The sequence below is a fragment of the Cetorhinus maximus genome, chromosome 34 (assembly GCF_964194155.1).
Source record: "Cetorhinus maximus chromosome 34, sCetMax3.hap1.1, whole genome shotgun sequence".
NCBI classification, from domain to species: domain Eukaryota; kingdom Metazoa; phylum Chordata; class Chondrichthyes; order Lamniformes; family Cetorhinidae; genus Cetorhinus; species Cetorhinus maximus.
The window spans coordinates 3,896,394-3,921,246 of NC_135912.1; the positions used below are offsets into that span (position 1 = coordinate 3,896,394).

At 53.7% G+C, this 24,853-nt stretch overlaps 1 protein-coding gene across 3 annotated transcripts in view; it reads right to left on the reverse strand.

Moving 5' to 3' along the window:
• Positions 1 to 2,936: 2,936 nt before the first annotated feature.
• Positions 2,937 to 24,853, reverse strand: part of LOC144671824 (uncharacterized) — a 52,397-nt gene continuing 30,480 nt past the window's right edge. For all 3 annotated transcript variants that reach the window (XM_078533877.1, XM_078533876.1, XM_078533878.1), the window contains 3 exons: positions 7,091 to 7,165; positions 5,540 to 5,902; positions 2,937 to 3,675 (listed from right to left, as the gene is read on the reverse strand). In XM_078533877.1, coding sequence (XP_078390003.1) covers positions 5,848 to 5,902; positions 7,091 to 7,165 — 130 coding nt within the window. In that variant the 3' untranslated portion in view covers positions 2,937 to 3,675; positions 5,540 to 5,847. The remainder of the gene's footprint in view (positions 3,676 to 5,539; positions 5,903 to 7,090; positions 7,166 to 24,853) is intronic.

The following is a 24,853-nucleotide window of genomic DNA, read 5'->3' on the forward strand; positions in this document are numbered from 1 at the left end:
CCCTTTACTCTGAGGCTGTGCCCTTGGGTCCTAGTCTCTCCTACTCATGGAAACATCTTCCCCACGTCCACTCTATCCAGGCCTTTCAGTATTCTGTAAGTTTCAATCAGATGCCCCCCTCATCCTTCTAAACTCCATCGAGTATAGACCCAGAGTCCTCAAACGTTCCTCATATGTTAAGCCTTTCATTCCTGGGATCGTTCTCGTGAACCTCCTCTGGACCCTCTCCAGGGCCAGCACATCCTTCCTGAGATACGGGGCCCAAAATTGCTCACAATATTCTAAATGTGGTCTGACCAGAGCCTTACAAAGCCTCAGCAGCACATCCCTGCTTTTATATTCTCGAAATAAATGCCAACATTGCATTTACCTTCCTAACTACCGACTCAACCTGCAAGTTAACCTTAAGAGAATCCTGGACTAGGACTCCCAAATCCCTTTGCACTCCAGATTGCTGAATTGAAATTTATTCATTTTTCAATGGGGCGTAAGCGTTGCTGACAAGGACCCGGTGACCGCCCCCTTAATTGCCCTTGGGAAACCCCCGATGGTCGCAGATCCGCACGGTGGCTCCGCCCACCTCTCCGGAGGGCAAGCCAATCGAAGGGGAGGAGGCGTGGCACGTGCACTACCTGCGCCGACATGCCAAACCCAAAGCAATGTCACCAGCATAGCTCAACATCTGGGGCTTGGCCATCCAAGGGTTAAATTATGAGGGACGATTACGCTAAATTCCCTGGGACTCGGAAGGTTCAATGGTGATTCGATAGAGGGTTTTCCAGGCATTAAGGGGAGCAGAAAGATAGAGAGGATCTATTTCCACTGGTTGGGCAGTGAAGACTAAGGGGCAGGGTCTGAAAATTGGAGCCAGATCTTTCGGTGGGGGGGGGTGAAATGAGGGAACGCTTCTACACACAAAGTTTGGTAGAAGTTTGGAACTCTCTCACCCAAATTTATTTTTTAAAATCATTCACGGGGATTTGGGCTTCGCTGGCTGGGCCCAGCATTTATTGCCCATCCCTAGTTGCCCCTTGAGAAGGTGGTGGTGAGCCGCCTTCTTGAACCGCTGCAGGCTAGGTGGTGTAGGTACACCCACAGTGCTGTTAGGGAGGGCGTTCCAGGGTTTTGACCCAGCGATAGTGAAGGAACGGCCGATATATTTCTAAGTCAGGGTGGCGAGTGGCTTGGAGGGGAACTTCCAGGTGGTGGTGTTCCCCATGTGTCTGCTGCCCTTGTCCTTCTAGATGGTCGTGGTCATGGGTTTGGAAGGTGCTGTTTAAGGAGCTTTGGGTGAGTTGCTGCAGTGCATCTTGTAGATGGTACACACACTGCTGATACTGTGTGTTGGTGGTGCAGGGAGTGAATGGGGTGCCAATCAAGCAAATGGCAATTGCTACTGGATCAGTTGTTAATTTTAAATCCAGGGTTGATAGATTTTTGTTCACTAGAGGTCTTAAGAGATATGGGGAAAAAGGTGGGTTTACGGAGTTAGGTCACAGATCAGATATAGTCTCATGGAATGGAGGAAGAGGTTCAAGGATCTCAATGGCCTCCTCCTGTTCCTGTGCTGGACGTGCCAAGTAACACAGAACACCACCTTTTTTTTCCCCCTTTACTCATTGACAGCATCGCTGGGGCTAGGCCCAGCATTTATTGCCCATCCCCAAACGCCCTTGTTCAGAGGGCATTGTTTTTAAACAGCCAACTATTGCTGTGGGTCTGGAGTCATGTGTAGGCCAGACCAGGTAAGGACAGCAGATTTCCTTCCCACAACACTCCAGCCGACAATACCACTACACCACAGCCTCCTGCTTCAAGCCAATGTGGTGGTCGGAGGGGGGTGGTTTGAGGTCAGCCTGAGGGGGCGCGTTGAGTGACATCATGGCCAGAATTTCCTCGTCGGCGGGCGGGGGGGGCGGGTTCCGCTCACCCACGCATCAAATGACGCGCGGTGACATTGGGCGTGCGTCCCAACATTGCCGCGCATCACTCAGGTCTTTCATCCTGTCCAAGGCCTGTTAAAGCCCATTAAGAAACCAATTGGGGTAATTATCAACACTGCCCGTCCGGCCTTAAGGTCGACGGGTGGGCGGGCGAAAAGCCCAAGCGGCCTTCGCGTTTTTCAGGGAACCTCGTCCACGGGCGGGGCGAGGCTTCCTGAAGGCTTTACAAAATAAAATAAACGTTTTTTTCCATAATTGTCACATGAGGGGGACATAGCTGAATAATTTTAACCTTTCTTCATTTAAAACTTTCAATCTGAACTTAAACCAAAGAGCGCAGGCCCCGACTCTCCCTACCCACCCACCCCTCCACCCCCGCCACGCAAAATGGCGGCGCGCGCGGCAGGTCGCAGGTGGCGATCGGCGCCACGCCCGCCCCCGACTGGCCCGTCCGACAGGCAAGAAAATCTCCGCCCCACGTTGTTTGTTCGTTCTGAGACCTCATGGTGATGCAAACCCTGGAGGCCAACATGGAGGCAAGTGTCATGTCCGCTGAGGGGGGCGGGGGAGCTGCCTGTGTATTTTTGGGGGAGGATGGAGGGGGGGGGATGGGTGGTGTTGTGCGCGGGTTGCAAAGTGGAAGAGGAAGAAGTGGAACAAAATGCTGAAGAAAAGAGAGTGGAAGGCAGAAGATGTTAATTGTATACTAATTGTATTTAATGGTGTGCCGATGATGGGCATTAACAGGGGATTCACTTGTGCCCCTATGAATAGGAGCAGACTGAAAGTGTGGCTGGGTTAGGAGGGGCATGTTGGTAATGCACACTTCCGTAAATAAATACTTCTCAAAGTGTGTAAATATTGGCTCCAGTTCCATCCTTCACCACTTGTCTTTCTGGTGTATAACAGCAAGTAAGATGGCCGGCTCATGTAACAGGCACATGCAACAACGTCAATGCCCCAGGAGGTCCATCAATGCTTTAAAAACCAGTGTTTTTGTTGTGGAGTTCTTTATTGTAAACATAAATAAGACGCACATTGTTAATTGCTTACATGACAATAAGGTACCTTATGAATATTTTGACACAGAATGCTACATTGCTGATTAAAACAATCGCACCAAAACAGAATCCTGGGAATCCACGGGCTGCATAGTTTATCACGGGAAGGAAATGGTAGGGAATTCGCTGAAAACAAATGCTTATAACGCTCTTGCTCTATGAGCCCCTTTGCATTACAATAACATGCAGCACATACAATATCATTTAGCTGCGTGTATAGCACCCATTGCCTCAATCCCAACCCCCGGCCACCCCCATTCCTTGATTACATTAGTATTCAAAAACCCATCTATCTTTGTCCTGAATGATCTTGGTGAATGAGTGTCCACAGCTCCCTGAGCGAAGACACTTCTCTTCATCTTGGTCGAAAATGGCTGAGCCTTTCCCCTGAGATTGTGATTCCCACGTCCTGCGCTGCCCAGCTGGTTGGGGGTTGGGGTGGGGGGGATGGAAGACATCAGGAGTTTCGCAGGTATCAATATGTTTTCTGCTTCCCTCGGAGGGGGTTGTTGGGTGGCAGGGGGGGGTGGGGAGGGGTTTGTGAGGCAGGGGGGGGGAAGACTGGTCAAGGCCTCAAGAAAAGAGGAATGACGATCATGTTAGAATCCTGGTCAGCGGAAGGAGCAGGAGAACGATCCAAGCAGAGAGATGCCCACAGGGTTGAAATGCTCCTAATGTTTGAACAAAGAGGGAATAAAAAAATCGGTGAGTTTAGAAGCTGGGTGTAGATACAATGAAGATAAGGAACGGGAGCAGGTGGAGGCCATTCAGCCCCTCCAGCCACCGCCACATTCAATAACATCACGGCTGATAAATAGGAATTGTGAAATCAATGATAATTTGCATTTGTAGAAGGCAGTAAAATGTCCCACAACACTTGAAAGGAGTACAATCTTTGAAAATTTCACATAAAGAGTCTGGTAGTTACGTTTCGGGGCTAATGATGCAGAGGCTTGGACTAATAATGTGAGTTCAAGTCCCTTTACAGCAGCTGGGGCAATTTTGACGCTATTAATTCATAAATCTGGAATAAAATGCTAGTTTCTACTGATAGTGATCGTAAAACTATCGTATTGCTGTCAAAAACCCATCTGGCTCACTAATGCCCCCATTAGGGAAGGAAATCTGCCGTCCTTACCCAGTCTGGCCTACACGTGACTCCAGACCCAATGTGGTTAACCCCTAACTGGCCCCTGAAAGGCCGAGCGGGCTGCACAGTCGTATCAACGTGGCTCCAGCGGGTGTACCTACACCACAGGGACTGCGGCGGTTGAAGAAGGCGTCTCACCACCACCTTCTCGAGGGGCAATTAGGGATGGGCGATAGGTGCTGGGGCCCAGCCAGCGACGCCCGAGTCTCGCGAACGAATAAAAAATAAAAATTGCACAGGTCGTCAAAAAAAGGTGGTCGGCGATTGTAAGGAGGAGGTGGAGTTGGAGAAGTTTTAGGGAGGGAATTCCGGAGCTCAGGGCCCATTTCGTTGAAGGAATGCCGACACTGGTCGAGTGATGGGAATCGGGGATGCTCATGAGGCCAGAATTGGAGGAGCGCAGGGATCTCGGAGGGTTGTAGGGCTGAGGGAGTTCGCCGAGGAGGGAGGGGGCGGAAGAACAAGGCCATGGAGGTGTCGCCTACTCTGTATTCCTTCCCACGTCGCCCCCCACCCACCCCACCCACCGACTTGGCAGTTCCCTCAAGGCCTCATCCTGTGGGCTACAGTTAACGTGTGGGCCTGGCTATCCAGTGCCAGTTGTCCTTCAGTGGCTATCGGTCTCCACTAGCTCTGAGGCAGGATGTTGTGGCTACAAACCCCCCCAAACCTCGGGGATTCGAGGAGGTAACCGTGGGCAACACTCCCGGTGCAGTGCTGAGGGGGAGCTGCACTACCGACACCGCTGTCTTTCAGATGAGACATTAAATTGAGGCCTAGTCTGCCATCTCAGGTGGGGCAAACGATCGTGTGCTGCTATGTCAAAGAAGAGCACGGGGCCTTATTTTGGTGCCTTGGACCCAACCTTTGTCCCTCAGCTAACATCACCAAAAAAATGATCCCAAATGATCTGCCATTACCACATTTTGTGGGCTTGCTGCGAGTAAATTGGCTGCTGGTTTTCCTACATTATGACAGCAACTACACTTCTGAAAACTGCCTCACCGGCTGTACCATATTTTAGGATGTCCTGAAGTGGTAAAAGGTGCTATATAAATGCAAGCCTGGATGGGAGAGGCTGCATTCTGTTGTCATATCACTTTAGGAGAAAGTATGCTAATGGTAAGCAGCCAGGATGTAAACCATGCGACCAGCAGACATTGTTCGGAGCAGCTTTCAGTTTAGCTAGCAGTATGTGGTATGAAGGAATGGCAGCTGTGCTTTCCTGTTAACAATAGCTGTCGAATCTTTATAGTAAATCAGTCTCCTGTGGTAAATCTTCGAATGAACCAAATCTATGTTTCATTTGCCAGTCTGTCTGCATTAAGCAAACATTGAAATACAACACACTCGTGGCAGTGTGAGTGAGTGGATGTGTCTCCTACCTGATCGCACTGTCAGCTCCAGCCGGGCACACGATGTGGCTAAATCTCGCCCACGAATGAAACATGTGTACTTCCCAGAATCTGTGGTTTTTATCTGAACGATGGTCAGGGTTGCGTTACCCGTTACATTCCAGGAACGTGAGAGGCTTGTGCGTCCTTTAAACACATCAGCCTGCGATTCCACCGTCACTCCATTCTTGTCCTCTGCATGCACGACTATAGACTCATTGTTGTGCTCCGTCTGCCAGGAGACCGACACCACTCCTCGGATCTCACTCGGGTTACTGAAGAAACATGGCAAAGGTACGTCACCTCCACTTGTGGCATCTAAGGATGACTTTGCTTCCACACACTTCACATCCTCTGAGAAAAGGAAAAGATAAACTCAGTCAGTACTGAAACTGAGCCACCCACTATATGTATTTACCACGACATTGATCTCACTTCAGCTCTCTCTCCACTGAACACTACATCCTTGTCTGCTCTCATTGCTCTTTTCTGTTGTCTCTCATACTGTGTTTCGAGATCTCTCTCTCTCTCTGCCTCTTTCCTTTCATTTTCTCACTCTGCCTCTCTATCCCCCTCTAATTCTAATTCGTTGCATTTATCAGTGCCGCAGTACTTCAGGGAACAGGAGATACCCTGGATGGATCAAATAATCTCCCCGCAAAAGCTTTTTAAAAGCTTTTAGTTGGTTACCTGTGTTCATGAAGGAGATGGGAATTCGAGGTGGCAAAATGAGCACAATGGCACTGCAAGATATCAGTGGCAGAGGCACGACGGGGTTAGATACAGAGCAAAGCTCCCTCTACACCGTCGCCATCAAACACTCCCAGGACAGGTACAGCACAGGGTTAGATACAGAGTAAAGCTCCCTCTACACTGTCCCCATCAAACACTCTCAGGACAGGTACAGCACAGGGTTAGATACAGAGTAAAGCTCCCTCTACACTGTCCCCATCAAACACTCCCAGGACAGGTACAGCACGGGGTTAGATACAGAGTAAAGCTCCCTCTAAACTGTCCCCATCAAACACTCCCAGGACAGGTACAGCACGGGGTTAGATACAGAGTAAAGCTCCCTCTACACTGTCCCCATCAAACACTCCCAGGACAGGTACAGCACGGGGTTAGATACCGAGTAAAGCTCCCTCTACACCGTCACCATCAAACACTCCCAGGACAGGTACAGCACGGGGTTAGATACAGAGTAAAGCACCCTCTACAATGTCCACATCAAACACTCCCAGGACAGGTACAGCACGGGGTTAGATACAGAGTAAAGCACCCTCTACAATGTCCACATCAAACACTCCCAGGACAGGTACAGCACGGGGTTAGATACAGAGTAAAGCGCCCTCTACACTGTCCCCATCAAACACTCCCAGGACAGGTACAGCACGGGGTTAGATACAGAGTAAAGCTCCCTCTCCACCTTTACTGGGACTGAGTGAGGGGGTCCGAGCACAGTGCACTCCCTCAGGGGAGGGACTGGGGCGTGTGGTGGGGGTGGGGGGTGGTGTGTGGGGGTGGTGAAGAGCGGTGTCTTACCGGCATGTAACCCTGCAATCAGGGATAGCAGACAGAGACTGCCCACGAAATAGATGGGATCCATTTTGTGAATCACTGCAGGTCCTGCCTGGAGACAGAAAAGGAAACATGTTTGTTACTCCAGTCCAATCGCAACTCTCCCCCTCCTCCCCCGCCCCACAATGGGGTCTCATTCACAACCGTAGAAACTTGCCCGGCCCAGCAAACGATCATTTTCTCAGCAGTGATCAAATCCTGGAGCAGAGAATGAAGCAGCAACACAAAACAAAGGCTCGGTTTTTCCAGCAACCAGCCAGGCCTTCCGGATTCGGGCGTTTTCCAGACCTGGGAGGAGGGAGTGGACCTCTCGCCGAGAATCCTATAAAACGGCAGGGAGGCTCGGACCAGCAGGCAGCTTAGGTTGCGCGGCCGGAACCCTGAGCGTCACCGTGACACCGAACAGAGCTGAGACGCTGTGGGAAACATTTCCAAAGCACCTGATCACCTCTCAGCTGGACCTATTGCAGCAATCCTTGGGGCAGCTCAGAAATGGCCCCTGTTTGACACAGAAGGGAGGTGCCGGAAGTCAGAGTAAAGCTCCCTCTACACTGTCCCCATTAAACACTCCCAGGACAGGTACAGCACGGGGTTAGATACAGAGTAAAGCTCCCTCTACACTGTCCCCATCAAACACTCCCAGGACAGGTACAGCACGGGGTTAGATACAGAGTAAAGCTCCCTCTACACTGTCCCCATTAAACACTCCCAGGACGGGTACAGCACGGGGTTAGATACAGAGTAAAGCTCCCTCTACACTGTCCCCATTAAACACTCCCAGGGCAGGTACAGCACGGGGTTAGATACAGAGTAAAGCTCCCTCTACACTGTCCCCATCAAACACTCCCAGGGCAGGGACAGCACGGGGTTAGATACAGAGTAAAGCTCCCTCTACACTGTCCCCATCAAACACTCCCAGGACAGGACACGGGGTTAAACACAGAGTATCTCAACCTCTCCGCCCTTTGCACATCTTCTCTCACCCTCTCTCCCTCCCTTTCTCTCCACTTTGGACACGCTCCTTAAAGCCTTTGTGCAGCGGTCCGAACACTTAATTTACTTATTGCTTTATAACGGTCCTGCGAAGCCCCTTTGGGGTAGGGCGGCGTTCCATTCGGTTAAAGGCGCTACATAAATGCAGGTTGCTGTTGTGGATCTGATGAGTTGAAATTTGACTTGGTGCCCATCGCCATCGCCTATTTTCCAATTCCCGATGGAGTCGGGGGCCGTTTGATGAGTTCACGATGGTTAAAAAAGATATTTTCCAGGTTGTTGGACTGCAAGCCCACCCAGCTGGGCAAGTGATATTAGGAAGATTTGAGAAGAGGACCGGTCAAACTGGAGGAGGGAGGGGGGCAAGGTTGATGAGTCTAAAAATGGAGCCAGGCTTCTCAGGTGTGAAATTCAGAAATGGGGTGGGGTAGAAGTTTGGAACTCTCTTTGGTAAATGGCAATGGGCGCTGGATTAACTATTAATTTTCTCTACCTGAGGTTGATAGATTTGTGTGCACCATGAGTGTCCAGGGATAAGGGCAAGGGCAGATGGGACAAGGTCTCACTGCTTGACCTCCTCTTGACCCTCCGCTCCACCCCCTGCATTCCAAAATGTCGCCACTGGAGAAAGGTGGCAAAACGGTGCTATACAAATGCAAGTTCTTTCCTCCCTGATTCAAATCGCCCCAGGCTTGTCTCGGTGGGGGAGGGTAAAGAGCCCGAACTCTACCTACTAAGCTCAGCAATAACTACAGCCTTCTGAGTGAGGAATGGTTCGCGTCTCCTGATGGGAGGCTTTGCTTTCAATACTAAAGCCACCCCGGGCTGGGCGACAAGTCAAAGAGCGCCAGCTCAACGAGGGGGGTACTCACCAATCCAAAAGCACGAATCCCGAGAGGTCAATGTCGCGGCAAAGGGGGAGTGAGGATGGACCTTATGTGTGAAGTAAAAGATTCTCCGAGCGGCACAAGAAATCAAACAGCCTCAGCCCGATAACCAGTCTCAGCAATCATCAGAAAACCTCACTGTCTGATTTATAAATAAACCTGTGGTAATGACATATCACATGATGGTGAGGGGAATTCTCCAACGCAACCAATCATTTCTCTGCAGCGCCCAGCTGATGGGCCGGTAGCGAAGCAACCTGGAAAATATTTTGACCAGCATGAACTCATCAGGGAGCCGCCGACTCAATTGCACATTTCCTGTCCAGATTGTTTTGGGAAATATAGAAAATCGGCATCTCGGGCTTGCTATTAGGAAGGGCTTACAGGGAGGGATCGGTGCAGTGGGATTCGTTTGGGGATTGATACAGGGCTACGGGGAGAGGTTGGGGCAGTGGGGTTAGTTTGGGATTGATACAGGGCTATGGGGAGAGAGGGTGGGGCAGTGGGATTAGTTTGGGATTGATACAGGGCTATGGGGAGAGAGTGGGGCAGTGGGATTAGTTTGGGGATTGATACAGGACTATGGGGAGAGAGCGGGGCAGTGGGATTAGTTTGGGATTGATACAGGGCTATGGGGAGAGAGTGGGGCAGTGGGATTAGTTTGGGATTGATACAGGGCTATGGGGAGAGAGTGGGGCAGTGGGATTAGTTTGGGGATTGATACAGGACTATGGGGAGAGAGCGGGGCAGTGGGATTAGTTTGGGATTGATACAGGGCTATGGGGAGAGAGTGGGGCAGTGGGATTAGTTTGGGATTGATACAGGGCTATGGGGAGAGAGTGGGGCAGTGGGATTAGTTTGGGATTGATACAGGGTTATGGGGAGAGAGTGTGGGGCAGTGGGATTAGTTTGGGATTGATACAGGGTTATGGGGAGAGAGCGGGGCAGTGGGATTAGTTTGGGATTGATACAGGGCTATGGGGAGAGAGTGGGACAGTGGGATTAGTTTGTGATTGATACAGGGCTATGGGGAGAGAGTGGGGCAGTGGGATTAGTTTGGGATTGATACAGGGTTATGGGGAGAGAGTGGGGCAGTGGGATTCGTTGGGGATTGATACAGGGTTATGGGGAGAGAGTGGGGCAGTGGGATTAGTTTGGGATTGATACAGGGCTATGGGGAGAGAGTGGGGCAGTGGGATTAGTTGGGGATTGATACAGGGCTTTGGGGAGAGAGTGGGGCAGTGGGATTAGTATGGTGCTGATACAGGGCTATGGGGAGAGAGTGGGGCATACTGCAGAAGGCAATGGCAAACCGCTGCGGTACTTTACCAAGCACCATCATGGACCACTCCAATGAAAGCCTATTGTTGCCAATTCATTCCTAGGGCATGGTACCTGAAGGAGGAGGGCCAGGGTTATGGGGAGGAGGTGGGGCAGGCGGCTTAGTTTGGAATTGATAAAGTGTAATCTTCTGGAAGGCCATTGAGCCCATCAAATCCCTGCTGGCACAAGCACCTAGGCTGAACCTCGGACTCTCTGTGTGGGGCATGAGAGAGCAGTCAGTGCTCCGAACCATGCCTTAGAAAAGACCTGAAAGTGGACACAATAAGAGTTTGGCGCTGGGTGGTTGATCAGAGTGCTGACTGAGGGACAAAGTTTGGAAGGCAACTGCCTTAGGAAATGGTTAGCAAAAACACCGAAATGTACTTGTTCTAAGGCATTGATGTTGCACATGAAACACAGTGGAGGGCAAGTGGTGGAACCTCTATCTGATCAGGCTGACCACACATACGCACGCAGACGCATGAGCAGAGTCTGACCTTTTGATCTTTGGGACCACAAGTTTTGCACTCGAGCTCTTGTCTCCCAGCGATGCAACCATCACCCATCTGAAAATATCAGTCACCACTTCCAACAGGAGCTCTGTGCAGCGGCAGGGGTCAATCGTTGCAAGCTTTGGGGGGGTGGGGTGGTGAGGGGGCGGTGGGAGCAAGCGAGTTCTCATCTCTGCGTTCCAAGGCACGCGGGCTCGAGACCCGCTCCGGTGCGACCCCCCCCACACAAGATCGAGCCCGCTATCGGAGTGCCGCACTGCCCTGCAGTGCTCGGTCAAGCAGAGTCATGGGCCAATCAATGGGAGCCCACGGTCACCAATGCCCGCTTAGGTTAATGGGTCTTGAAGGAGTTGTGGGGGGGCGGTGGGGGTGTGCAGGACTTAGGGGGGGAAGGTGGGACAGTGGGATTGCTTCGGGTTTAGCGGTATGGGGATATAACGATGAACGAGGGGTAGGAACACAGGAGCATCGGAGCAGGAGTAGGCCATTTGCTGCCTTGCCCCCTCTCCCACCCCCCGAGACTGCTCCGCCATTCAATAAGACCACGGGCTGGACCTGGTTACGGACCCCGGCTCCGCTTTCCCGTCTGCCTCCCAAAAAAAAAACCGGGGTCGGGGGGGAGCGGTTTTTTTCGCCGGAGCGAGACGCCGCGGCTGCCGGGAGCGGAAAATGCCGGAAGCATTCAGCAGGCCAAGGGAGCGCCTGTGGAGAAAGAAGCCCAGTTCATGGTCTGAAGGTTGACGTCAGGGTTTCCCCATGTGTGGGGTGGGGGGTGGGGTAGGGGAGGGGCGCCATTTTGATCAGTTCCACCAATGGTGCGTTGACATGAAGCATTGCACTGGGCTTAAACTTAACCCAGTGGTCAGGGTCTGGCTGGGTTGAGGTGAGCGGGGGTGGGAGGTCCACTATAAGGTATACAAGACCAGTTCGGACCAGTACTCTCAGTCCCCAGTTTTTACTGGTGTTCCATTATAAGTGTACAAGACCCGTTCAGACCTTATTTCCCATTTTCTCGTTCTGGGAGGCCGTTCGGCCCCTCTTGTCTGCTTCACCATCCAAGGGGGATCATGGCCGATCGTCCCAGCTCAGCACCATTTTCCTGCACTCCCCATGTCTCCGTTGAGGTGCAGCCGTGGGTCGCTCTGCTCGATCTGCAGTTTGCAGACGGCACAAGCTGCGTTTGTCTGAAGCTTGACAGCTTGTTGAAAGCGGTTTTTAGCAGACGAGACCACAATAAGGTCACGCAACTCTCTGTGGACTCCACAGCCCATCGAACCATGGGCAATTGGTTTCACATCTGAAAAGGAAGAGGGAACCTTCTCTAACAGACAAAACAATGGGCAGAGGAAAAGGTTTGGTACAAGACACGCATGCAAAAGAAATATGGGGTCAAACTGAGGCTTGTTGCTAAAGTTAAGCTAGCTTCCACCCAAGTGGAATATTCGAGGAAGTTGTCAGGCTGCAGGGGACGTCAGTCAGCCTTCGTTCAGAGGGGAGCGGTTCCGGGAAACAGCCTGACACTGAGACAGTAAACATGAATCAGGGGGGAAACTGTAGCAACATTGTCGGTGACGCCTGTTGCACAATCGTTATGCGTTGGAGATGAAAAATTCTGTCACGTTACTAGTCCAAATTTTCAATTTCGCTTTGGTTCAGTTGAACTCCTGAATTTGCTTCAGCCCCAGTGACTGGGGAGGGATTTGTACCGGGTTCCCTGGGCTGAACCTGTTCTTTGTCCAGCACCTCCCAAACGCACTTTCTCTCCCACCTAGAAGGGCAAGGGCAGCAGACGGCTGTGGACACCAGCACCTGCAAGTTCCCCCCCCACCCCCCCCACCCGCCCCCCCACCGCCCCGAGCCGCTCTCCATCCGGACTTGGAAATATATCGGCCGTTCCTTCACTGTCGCTGGGTCAGAATCCAGGATCTCCCTCCCTAACGGCACTGTGGGTGTATCTACACCACAGGGGCTACAGCGGTTCAAGAGGGCAGCTCACCACCACCTTCTCAAGGGGGCAATTAGGGGTGAGCAATAAATTCTGGCCCGGCCAGCGACGCCCACACCCCCGCGAATAAATTAAGAAAAAGCTTGAACCTGGCTGAGAGAACATGTACGCACATTGCGCGGGTTTCAGCTAAACAAAATAAGTGACAGCCATTCGCTGGTTCATTCATCTGGGCAATGCCTTGACCAATCAGAGTCAAGCTAGCTGCCTGGTTTGAATTTCAAATAACGCTTGGCAGTTAACTGTCAGCCACCATCAGCTGGTGCATTCTCCATGGCCACACCTCAATCAATTAGAGCTCGCTTGCTAACCAATCCACACTCTCTTCTCGTACAGTATGTAGTTGTTGTTTCCCTTGGCATCGTATCTAGGCTTAACGTATGAGGAACGTTTGAGGACTCTGGGTCTATACTCCATGGAGTTTAGAAGGATGAGGGGGGATCTGATTGAAACTTACAGAATACTGAAAGGCCTGGATAGAGTGGGCGTGGGGGAAGATGTTTCCATTAGTAGGAGAGACTAGGACCCGAGGGCACAGCCTCAGAGTAAAGGGAAGACCTTTTAGAACAGAGATGAGGAGAAACTCCTTTAGCCAGAGAGTGGTGAATCTATGGAATTCATTGCCACAGAAGGCTGTGGAGGCCAGGTCATTGAGTGTATTTAAGAGCGAGATAGATAGGTTCTTGATTGGTAAGGGGGGATCAAAGGTTACGGGGAGAAGGCGGGAGAATGGGGGTTGAGAAACTTATCAGCCATGATTGAATGGCGGAGCAGACTCGATGGGCCGAATGGCCTAATTTCTGCTCCTATGTCTTATGGGTCTTATGGTCTCTGCGCTACCAAACAACTGTAAGAAAAAGCTAGCGTTAGCCTCATCAAGCTTGCTATCCATTCCCAATCCCTCGTCACCTCTGCTCTGAGATTGTGCGCTCCCTGAGTATATTTCTCTCCTCCATCTTTCCCGCGCTCTCTATCTCTCTCTCTCTCACATCTCGTTGACTTCTGCCCAAATAACTGTTTTCATCTGTGCGCCTTACCTTGCTTCCCTTACGGAGGAAGGTTGGACAGGCTGGTACCCGCGTCCTTTGGGGTTTAGAAGAATAGGGCGCGCGACCTGATTGAAACGTAGAAGATCCTGAGCGGTTTTGACAGGGTGGAAGGCGGAGAGGGCGTTTCCAGTGGCGCGGAGACTAGAAACAGCGGGAGGGTGGTGGGGCGCGGTTTAAAAATTCCCCATTGAAGACGGGGACGGGGAGAATTTTTGTTTTCCTCTCAGGGGTTCGTTGGCGTTTGGGGTCCCCCTTCCCCGGAGAGCAGCGGAGGCTAGGCCGTTGAGTACACTCAAGGCCGACTTAGATAGATCTTCGATCGACGAAGGGGTCGGGGGGGTTAGGGGAAAGTGGAGTTGAGGCCGCAATCAGGTAGGCCGCGGTCCCATCGAACGGCGGGAGCAGGCTCGAGGGGCCGAATGGCCTCCCCTCGCTCCCAGTCCTTGTGTTGTGTTCTTGGACCACCCCCCTCGGGCGCTGAGAGCCAGGCGACAGTTTCACCACAAAAGGGGGCATTACCTTAAAGCGCCAAGCCCTCCCCAACCGGGCCTGAGGGTAGGGGAGAGACACGGCTGCCTAGCGGTCAGCACCGCGGGTCAGTTAAAGCAGATACACGGCCTGATTCCACCAGGGCCCTCGGTTAGCGGGGGCTGCTGGGTAAAGCCGCCAACGCGGACCTCTGAGAGAAAACACCCCCGGGGTAGGTATACCAATAGGCCCACATATTCCATATCGAGAGTAAACACAACACACTTAGAAGGGGTTTTGACATAGAAACAGAAAATGCTGGAAAAGCTCAGCAGGTCCGGCAGCCTCTGTGGAGAGAGAGAGACACAGAGTTAACGTTTCAGGCCCTTATGACCCTTCTTCAGAGCTAGAGAGGGAGAGGGAGGTTTCAAATAAAAACAACGAACAAATCATTAAATACAAAAAAAAAACTAGAAAAAAATAAGTCACCGAATAAATAAATAACTAAATAAAAAATTGGAGTAAAAGGGGAGTCAGGAGGGAGGAGAGGGTTCATGGTCATAGGTTGTTAAGCCCTGTAAAGGAGGAATTTTCCTGCATTGCAGAAACAGCAGCTGACGCTGACTCATGGAGTGACGGACGTGGGGCCGGTGGTGGTGGCGAAATTCGGATGTGGCGGAATTTCATTGTGTTTTGACTGAGCAGCGAACGCGACGCGAATGGGACAGCCCACCCCTCGGTTCACACACACACACACACCCACACACACCCCCACACACAACAACCACCCGGCCCATCGGGAGACACGTCAAGCGTCTGGCGTTGCGGCCGACTGACGTCCCCCCCCACCCCCCCCGCCCCACCCCCGCCGGGTGACGGTCAGGGCGGCGGGAGCTGGGGAGGTGGCGCCGATCTTCCGGCTTTCGCGCCCGCGCTCACCCGTCCGCCCACGCGAGAGGTTCCTGACTCGCGCGCCCGCGGGCATGTGTATGTGTGGGTGGGTGTGTGGGTGTGTGTGTGTGTGGGTGTGGGTGTGCGTGTGGGTGTGTGGGTGACACCCCAAGGACCCGTCGCTCGAGCGAGAAGCGGCGCGCGGGCGGGATGAGGATTCCGCCGTGAGTTATAAGCATTAAACAGCGCTGAGCGCCCCAGCGCGCGGTTCACGTTGTCTGCCCGCCGATTGGCTGGGAGCGTGACGGCGGCCGTTGACGCCCGATCACGGGTGGCGGCCCGGGACACGCCCACCGCGCCCCGTCCGACGAGTGGAAAATCCTCCCCCCCCTCCCTCCCTCCCTCCCCCTCCTCACCGGGGTTTGGAGGCCCAGTGGGGATTGGAGGCCGTTGGGATACGCTCACCCCGGGGAGGAGGGTTTCCAGGGTTTTGACCCCGGCGGCAGCCGAGGGAACGGCCGATACGTTTCCAAGTCAGGGCGGCGAGTGGCTCGGGAGGGGAACTTCCAGGCGGCGGTGGTCCCCGTGCGCCTGCTGCCCTTGTCCTCCTGGGTGGTGGAAGTGGCAGGAATGGAAGGTGCTGTCGATCGAGGCTTGACCAATACAGGGTGGGTGTCAGGCCACAGGGGAGAGAGCTGCTGTCATGGGCGGTTGGGTGAATCACTCAAATGCACCCTCTACATTCCAAACACTGAAAATGTTTACGTGAGTTCCTATCGGAGTGAGCGAGATATTAGAGAGCGTTACAGTCAGGGGTGTGTGATATGGATCCATATTACAGGGGGTGGGCTATTGGAGAGGGGTAATAGTGAGGGGTGAGTGATATGGATCCATATTACAGGGGGTGGGCTATTGGAGAGGGGGTAACAGTGAGGGGTGTGTTCAGCTGAGTCTTTGTCAATGTCTCTCCATCAACAAAAGTGGAATATCTTGGAACGTGGCAGTGAGGAATGTGTCATCCAGGGGCTGTTTATATGGGTTTGTGTGGGAGTGAGTGGGTGGGATATAAGAGTGTTAAGAGCATTATACCCAGTCTAGTTTTGCGGGTTTTCACTGAAGAGGGTGGGATCTCAGGGAGTGTTACAGTGGGGGTGCGGAGTGGGTATATCAATAGGCTCACACATTCATATCGAGAGTAAACACAACACACTTAGAAGGATTTTGAAATGGAAACAGAAAATGCTGGAAAAACTCAGCAGGTCCAGCAGCCTCTGTGGAGAGAGAGAGACACAGGGTTAATGTTTCGAGTCCGTGTGATTCTCCTTCACAGCTAAAGAGAAGTAGAAACGTGATGGATTTGATGCTGTTTAAGAGGGGGTGGAACAGGCGGAATGTGCGGGAGAGGTGACAGCGAAGGAGAGATTGACAAACACGCCGTGGAGACAAGGCGAGGGGAGCGTTAACGGTCGTGTTAAAGACTAAAGCAGGTGCGGATAGCAGCGTCAAGGTAAAAGAGGTCAGAATGTGTTCAGAGCAGAACAGGGGCCCGCGCTCTGTGAAAGTACAACACGGGGAAGAGTTGGACACTTGGCGCGTGGGGCCGGGCCCGACACGCCGGAGCCTAACAGGACGTGCTCATGACGTTGGGCGTGCGCCCCGACATTACCGCGCTGCCTCGCGATATTCCGCCCGGCGGGCGCGCCCCAGAGTCGGCTGCGCTCCCGCCGATAATCGAAAGGCCCATTAAGGCCGCGAACGTACGGATTAACCCCAAACTTAGGCTGTCCGTCCGGCCTAACGGGTTCGGCGGGGCGGGGATGGGGGTGGGGCGAAAAGGCCAAGCGGCCTTGGCGGTTTTTTTTTGGTAAGGAAACCTCATCCACCGGGCGGGGTGAGGTTCCCCCGAAGCTCACGCCGATTATTGAAGAGCTTTATGGTGAAAATAAAAGGCCGGACCACCTGGTGTGACACAGTCACATCTCCCTCCTCCCTCCCTCCCTCCCTCCCTCCACCCCCCCCGAACGCCCCCACCGCCCGCACAGGTAGCGCGGCCGTCGCTCCCGATTCCAGGCAGGGCCGGGCCTCGATCGGAATCGCGGCGCGGAGACCATCGCCGCCGGCAACCGGCTCCTCTCCCCCTCAACAACTCCCTCTCCCCCCACCACCCCCGCACCAATGTCAAGTCCTGGCCGTAGAAACAGGCCTGTGAGGGGGGAGGGGTGTTCGAGGGGGCGGAAGGGGGGTGGGGAGACAAGATAAAGGATAAAAAAAAACACGAACGAACTATTAAATGTAAAAAATAAAGAAGCCGCTGGAAAACTGAACACAAACGGGGTTAAAAAGGAGGACGAGAGGGTGGAGAGAGTTCAGGGTCTGAAGCTGTTAAAACCGGAAGTCCTGTAAAGGAAGATTCTTCCTGCACCGTAAAAACATCAGCTGACGCTGACTCATGTTGTCACGGAGACGGGATTTTGGGGACTTTTGGGGGTTGTGGTGAAATTGGAACAATCCTCGCGCTTCGACTGAGCCAAAGTTGCGACACAGCCTGAGGGCCCAGGCCCGGTCTCAGACATTCCCGACAATCGCCGGATCGGCAGCGAGCGACGGACAAGAGTTTGGCGTTTCAGTGAAGCCTACTCCAGCCGAATGCCAGTCTTGGGAGACGCGGGGGGGAGGCGAGGCAGTTCCCCCGACAAAAGCGAAAAGGAGTTGATGAATTTTAATGAAACTGAGATTTTCCCCCCCCCGGCCTGTCCAACTTGACAGGTTCAAAAGAGGCCAAAGCGACGTTTGCAGTTCTGAGAAATGAGGTTTCCGAAGGGAATTAAAAAGAAAGAGAAAATTTTAAATCTCATTTCTAATATGACCCTGTGCATGTGACAGAGTCACATGGGGACTTGTTCCTTTTTGGTTTAAATTTTATTCATAAGGATGAATATCTTCGGCCCAAGTGAGAGTCAGTGTGTGTGGGACCCGTACCCCAGTGAGAGTCAGTGTGTGTGGGACCCGTACCCCAGTGAGAGTCAGTGTGTGTGGGACCCGTACCCCAGTGAGAGTCAGTGTGTGTGGGACCCGTACCCCAGTGAGAGTCAGTGTGTGTGGGACCCGTACCCCAGTGAGAGTCAGCGTGTGTGGGACCCGTACCCCAGTGAGAGTCCGTGTGTGTGGGACCCGTACCCCAGTGAGAGTCAGTGTGTGTGGGACCCATACCCCAGTGAGAGTCAGTGCGTGTGGGACCCGTACCCCAGTGAGAGTCAGTGTGTGTGTGGGACCCGTACCCCAGTGAGAGTCAGTGTGTGTTTGGGACCCGTACCCCAGTGAGAGTCAGTGTGTGTGGGACCCGTACCGCAGTGAGAGTCAGTGTGTGTGGGACCCGTACCCCAGTGAGAGTCAGTGTGTGTGGGACCCATAGCCCATTGAGAGTCAGTGTGTGTGGGACCCATACCCCAGTGAGAGTCAGTGTGTGTGGAACCCATACCCCAGTGAGAGTCAGTGTATGTGGGACCCGTACCCCAGTGAGAGTCAGTGTGTGTGGGACCCGTACCCCAGTAAGAGTCAGTGTGTGTGGGACACGTACCCCAGTGAGAGTCAGTGTATGTGGGATCCATACCCCAGTGAGAGTCAGTGTGTGTGGGACCCGTACCCGAGGAGAGTCAATGTGTGTGTGGGACCCGTACCCCAGTGAGAGTCAGTGTGTGTGGGACCCGTACCCCAGTAAGAGTCAGTGTGTGTGGGACACGTACCCCAGTGAGAGTCAGTGTGTGTGGGACCCGTACCCCAGTAAGAGTCAGTGTGTGTGGGACACGTACCCCAGTGAGAGTCAGTGTATGTGGGATCCATACCCCAGTGAGAGTCAGTGTGTGTGGGACCCGTACCCCAGTATGAGACAGTGTGTGTGGGACCCGTACCCCAGTGAGAGTCAGTGTGTGTGGGATCCATACCCCAGTGAGAGTCAGTGTGTGTGTGGGACCCGTACCCCAGTGAGAGTCAGTGTGTGTGGGACCTGTACCCCAGTGAGAGTCAGTGTGTGTGTGGGACCCGTACCCCAGTGAGAGTCAGTGTGTGTGGGACCCGTACCCCAGTGAGAGTCAGTTTGTGTGGAACCCGTACCCCAGTGAGAGTCAGTGTGTGTGGGACCCGTACCCCAGTAAGAGTCAGTGTGTGTGGGACACGTACCCCAGTGAGAGTCAGTGTATGTGGGATCCATACCCCAGTGAGAGTCAGTGTGTGTGGGACCCGTACCCGAGGAGAGTCAGTGTGTGTGTGGGACCGGTACCCCAGTGAGAGTCAGTGTGTGTGGGACCCGTACCCCAGTAAGAGTCAGTGTGTGTGGGACCCGTACCCCAGTGAGAGTCAGTGTGTGTGGGACCCGTACCCCAGTGAGAGTCAGTTTGTGTGGAACCCGTACCCCAGTGAGAGTCAGTGTGTGTGGGACTCGTACCCCAGTATGAGTCAGTGTGTGTGGGACACGTACCCCAGTGAGAGTCAGTGTGTGTGGGATCCATACCCCAGTGAGAGTCAGTGTGTGTGGGACCCGTACCCGAGGAGAGTCAGTGTGTGTGTGGGACCCGTACCCCAGTGAGAGTCAGTGTGTGTGGAACCCGTACCCCAGGGAGAGTCAGTTTGTGTGGGACCCGTACCCCAGTGAGAGTCAGTGTGTGTGGGTCACGTACCCCAGTGAGAGTCAGTGTGTGTGGGATCCATACCGCAGTGAGAGTCAGTGTGTGTGGGACCCGTACCCGAGGAGAGTCAGTGTGTATGGGACCCGTACCCCAGTGAGAGTCAGTGTGTGTGGGACCCGTACCCCAGTATGAGACAGTGTGTGTGGGACACGTACCCCAGTGAGAGTCAGTGTGTGTGGGATCCATACCCCAGTGAGAGTCAGTGTGTGTGTGGGACCCGTACCCCAGTGAGAGTCAGTGTGTGTGGGACCTGTACCCCAGTGAGAGTCAGTGTGTGTGTGGGACCCGTACCCCAGTGAGAGTCAGTGTGTGTGGGACCCGTACCCCAGTGAGAGTCAGTTTGTGTGGAACCCGTACCCCAGTGAGAGTCAGTGTGTGTGGGACCCGTACCCCAGTATGAGTCAGTGTGTGTGGGACACGTACCCCAGTGAGAGTCAGTGTGTGTGGGATCCATACCCCAGTGAGAGTCAGTGTGTGTGGGACCCGTACCCGAGGAGAGTCAGTGTGTGTGTGGGACCCGTACCCCAGTGAGAGTCAGTGTGTGTGGGACCCGTACCCCAGTGAGAGTCAGTGTGTGTGGGACCCGTACCCCAGTGAGAGTCAGTGTGTGTGGGACCCGTACCCCAGTGAGAGTCAGTGCGTGTGGAACCCGTACCCCAGTGAGAGTCAGTGTGTGTGGGACCCGTACCCCAATGAGAGTCAGTGTGTGTGGGACCCGTACCCCAGTGAGAGTCAGTGTTTGTGGAACCCATACCCCAGTGAGAGTCAGTATGTGTGGGACCCGTACCCCAGTGAGAGTCAGTGTGTGTGGGACCCGTACCCGAGGAGAGTCAGTGTGTGTGTGGGACCCGTACCCCAGTGAGAGTCAGTGTGTGTGGGACACGTACCCCAGTGAGAGTCAGTGTATGTGGGATCCATACCCCAGTGAGAGTCAGTGTGTGTGGGACCCGTACCCCAGTAAGAGTCAGTGTGTGTGGGACCCGTAACCCAGTGAGAGTCAGTGTGTGTGTGGGACCCGTACCCCAGTGAGAGTCAGTGTGTGTGGGACCCGTACCCCAGGGAGAGTCAGTTTGTGTGGAACCCGTACCCCAGTGAGAGTCAGTGTGTGTGGGACCCGTACCCCAGTGAGAGTCAGTGTGTGTGTGGGACCCGTACCCCAGTGAGAGTCAGTTTGTGTGGAACCCGTACCCCAGGGAGAGTCAGTTTGTGTGGAACCCGTACCGCAGTGAGAGTCAGTGTGTGTGGGACCCGTACCCCAGTATGAGTCAGTATGTGTGGGACGTGTACCCCAGTGAGAGTCAGTGTGTGTGGGATCCATACCCCAGTGAGAGTCAGTGTGTGTGGGACCCGTACCCGAGGAGAGTCAGTGTGTGTGTGGAACCCGTACCCCAGTGAGAGTCAGTGTGTGTGGGACCCGTACCCCAGTGAGAGTCAGTGTGTGTGGAACCCGTACCCCAGTGAGAGTCAGTGTGTGTGGGACCCGTAACCCAGTGAGAGTCAGTGTGTGTGGGATCCATACCCCAGTGAGAGTCAGTGTGTGTGGGACCCGTACCCGAGGAGAGTCAGTGTGTGTGTGGGACCCGTACCCCAGTGAGATTCAGTGTGTGTGTGTGACCCGTACCCGAGGAGAGTCAGTGTGTGTGTGGGACCCGTACCCCAGTGAGAGTCAGTGTGTGTGGGACCCGTACCCCAGTGAGAGTCAGTGTGTGTGGGACCCGTACCCCAGTGAGAGTCAGTGTGTGTGGGACCCGTACCCCAGTGAGAGTCCGTGTGTGTGGGACCCGTACCCCAGTGAGAGTCAGTGTGTGTGGGACCCGTACCCCAGTGAGAGTCAGTGTGTGTGGGACCCGTACCCCAGTGAGAGTTAGTGTGTGTGGGACCCGTACCCCAGTGAGAGTCAGTGTGTGTGGGACCCGTACCCCAGTGAGAGTCAGTGTGTGTGGGACCCGTACCCCAGTGAGAGTCAGTGCGTGTGGGACCCGTACCCCAGTGAGAGTCAGTTTGTGTGGAACCCGTACCCCAGTGAGAGTCAGTGTGTGTGGGATCCATACCCCAGTGAGAGTCAGTGTGTGTAGGACCCGTACCCGAGGAGAGTCAGTGTGTGTGTGGGACCCGTACCCCAGTGAGAGTCAGTGTGTGTGTGGGACCCGTACCCCAGTGAGAGTCAGTGTGTGTGGGACCCGTACCCCATGAGAGTCAGTGTGTGTGGGACCCGTACCCCAGTGAGAGTCAGTGTGTGTGGGACCCGTACCCCAGTGAGAGTCAGTGTGTGTGGGACCCGTACCCCAGTGAGAGTCAGTGCGTGTGGGACCCGTACCCCAGTGAGAGTTAGTGTGTGTGGGACCCGTACCCCAGTGAGAGTCAGTGTGTGTGGGACCCGTACGCCAGTGAGAATCAGTGTGTGTGGGACCCGTACCCCAGTAAGAGTCAGTGTGTGTGGGACACGTACCCCAGTGAGAGTCAGTGTATGTGGGATCCATACCCCAGTGAGAGTCAGTGTGTGTGGGACCCGTACCCGAGGAGAGTCAGTGTGTGTGTGGGACCCGTACCCCAGTGAGAGTCAGTGTGTGTGGGACCCGTACCCCAGTGAGAGTCAGTGTGTGTGTAGGACCCGTACCCCAGTGATAGTCAGTGTGTGTGGGACCCGTACCCCAGGGAGAGTCAGTTTGTGTGGAACCCGTACCCCAGTGAGAGTCAGTGTGTGTGGGACCCGTACCCCAGTGAGAGTCAGTGTGTGTGTGGGACCCGTACCCCAGTGAGTGTCAGTGTGTGTGGGACCCGTACCCCAGGGAGAGTCAGTTTGTGTGGAACCCGTACCCCAGTGAGAGTCAGTGTGTGTGGGACCCGTACCCCAGTATGAGTCAGTATGTGTGGGACACGTACCCCAGTGAGAGTCAGTGTGTGTGGGACCCGTACCCGAGGAGAGTCATTGTGTGTGTGGGACCCGTATCCCAGTGAGAGTCAGTGTGTGTGGGACCCGTACCCCAGTGAGAGTCAGTTTGTGTGGAACCCGTACCCCAGTGAGAGTCAGTGTGTGTGGGACCCGTACCCCAGTGAGAGTCAGTGTGTGTGGGACACGTACCCCAGTGAGAGTTAGTGTGTGTGGGATCCATACCCCAGTGAGAGTCAGTGTGTGTGGGACCCGTACCCGAGTAGAGTCAGTGTGTGTGTGGGACCCGTACCCCAGTGAGAGTCAGTGTGTGTGTGTGACCCGTACCCGAGGAGAGTCAGTGTGTGTGTGGGACCTGTACCCCAGTGAGAGTCAGTGTGTGTGGGACCCGTACCCCAGTGAGAGTCAGTGTGTGTGGGACCCGTACCCCAGTGAGAGTCAGTGTGTGTGGGACCCGTACCCCAGTGAGAGTCAGTGTGTGTGGGACCCGTACCCCAGTGAGAGTCAGTGTGTGTGGGACCCGTACCCCAGTGATAGTTGGTGCGTGTGGGACTGTCTATGAGAGTCAGTGGGCCTTGATTTGCACTAAGTGCTGTGACGGGTGTGAAACGACATTTTACCTGATCGCTGCGATGACAGAATTTCACACACGGCCTCATAAATTACACTGTAACGGGAAACACCCGGCCTAGCTAGCAAGTGGCCTGTGATTGGCCCGCCAAGCCATTCCTCATCGCTTCCTCACTCTATATTTACATGCAGTAATGCACACCCTTCTCACTGCTCACAGCACAGGACTGGCCCAATGAAGACATGGCCGCAACAGCCAGGGAGATAGCAGCCCCCCTGATTCAGTGACACATCCCTTGGGTGTCTTTGGATGCTGTGGAGGGCCTCTGTGATGTCCTCCAGCCCCGCTCTGGCCTCAGGAGGCCCATCGGTCTCACCACTCCGGCTTGGGAGGCAGTGGCCGAGGTGGTCAGTGCCAATGCGGCACACGAGAAGTCGGCCATCCAGTGCAGAAAACTCGATGAGGATCAGACAATCTGATTTTGTGATGTTGATTGAGGGCTGAATGTTGGCCAGGGCATTCCCCTGTTCTTCTTCAAAATATCAGCGTGGGATCTTTTACACCGGCCTGAGAGAGTGGGCAGGGTTTCAGCTTTATGTTTCCCAGCTGGAAGATGACATCTCCAGCAGTACAGCATTCCCACGGTACTCCACTGAGAGCATCCGCCCAGATTCCTGCTCTCAAGTCTCTGGAGTGTGCCTTGGACCCACGGCATTCTCACTCAGAGGCGTGGCTGAGAGGCACAAACAGTGTCGGGCGCGACAAAAATGGCACAATAGCAGTCTTGCCATAAGGGTTTGGTTTATTTACAAATCAAGCATCTTGTACACAACATATTAAGCATAGGATAACTGAACGGCAGCAGTGGGGTAAATGAACAAGGGCCACATTTTTGGTTGCTCTGATGGATCCTTTGCAGTATAACCTGGTAGAAAAAGCCTCAATAGGCCCATATTTTTTTGTGTGTGTGTGTATAAACTTACATCATGCAAAGAAATATAATTCATTGCTTTAGCCTGAAACATATGGTCTGTATATATAGAGCTGGCCCAAATTGGGTGGGGAGAGGGATCTTCCCAACGTTCTGTTTCTCACTTCCCCCGACTACATGTCCACCCTCCGGGACCTGCACCTCCACCACTTTGCCCTCACACCCAACCCAGCCCCCCAACTCCCAGTCTGAAAACTGACATACTCAGTGCCTCGAGACATAGTGGCTTTTAGGCAGGCAATAGATGGCCTCACCACATGTTGATGGGTAGGACAGGCGGAGGTTGGGGCATAGAGTCCTGATGAAGAAACATAATGCAACAAGGCTTCTTATCTATATCTTTATATCTATAGACGAGAACACAGCTGAAGATAAGCTTAGGCTATGCAAAGCCCTGGTTGGACCACACCTGCAGTTACTGTCTGCCCGTCTGGTCATCACCCCCTAGGGAGAGGGGGTATTGGC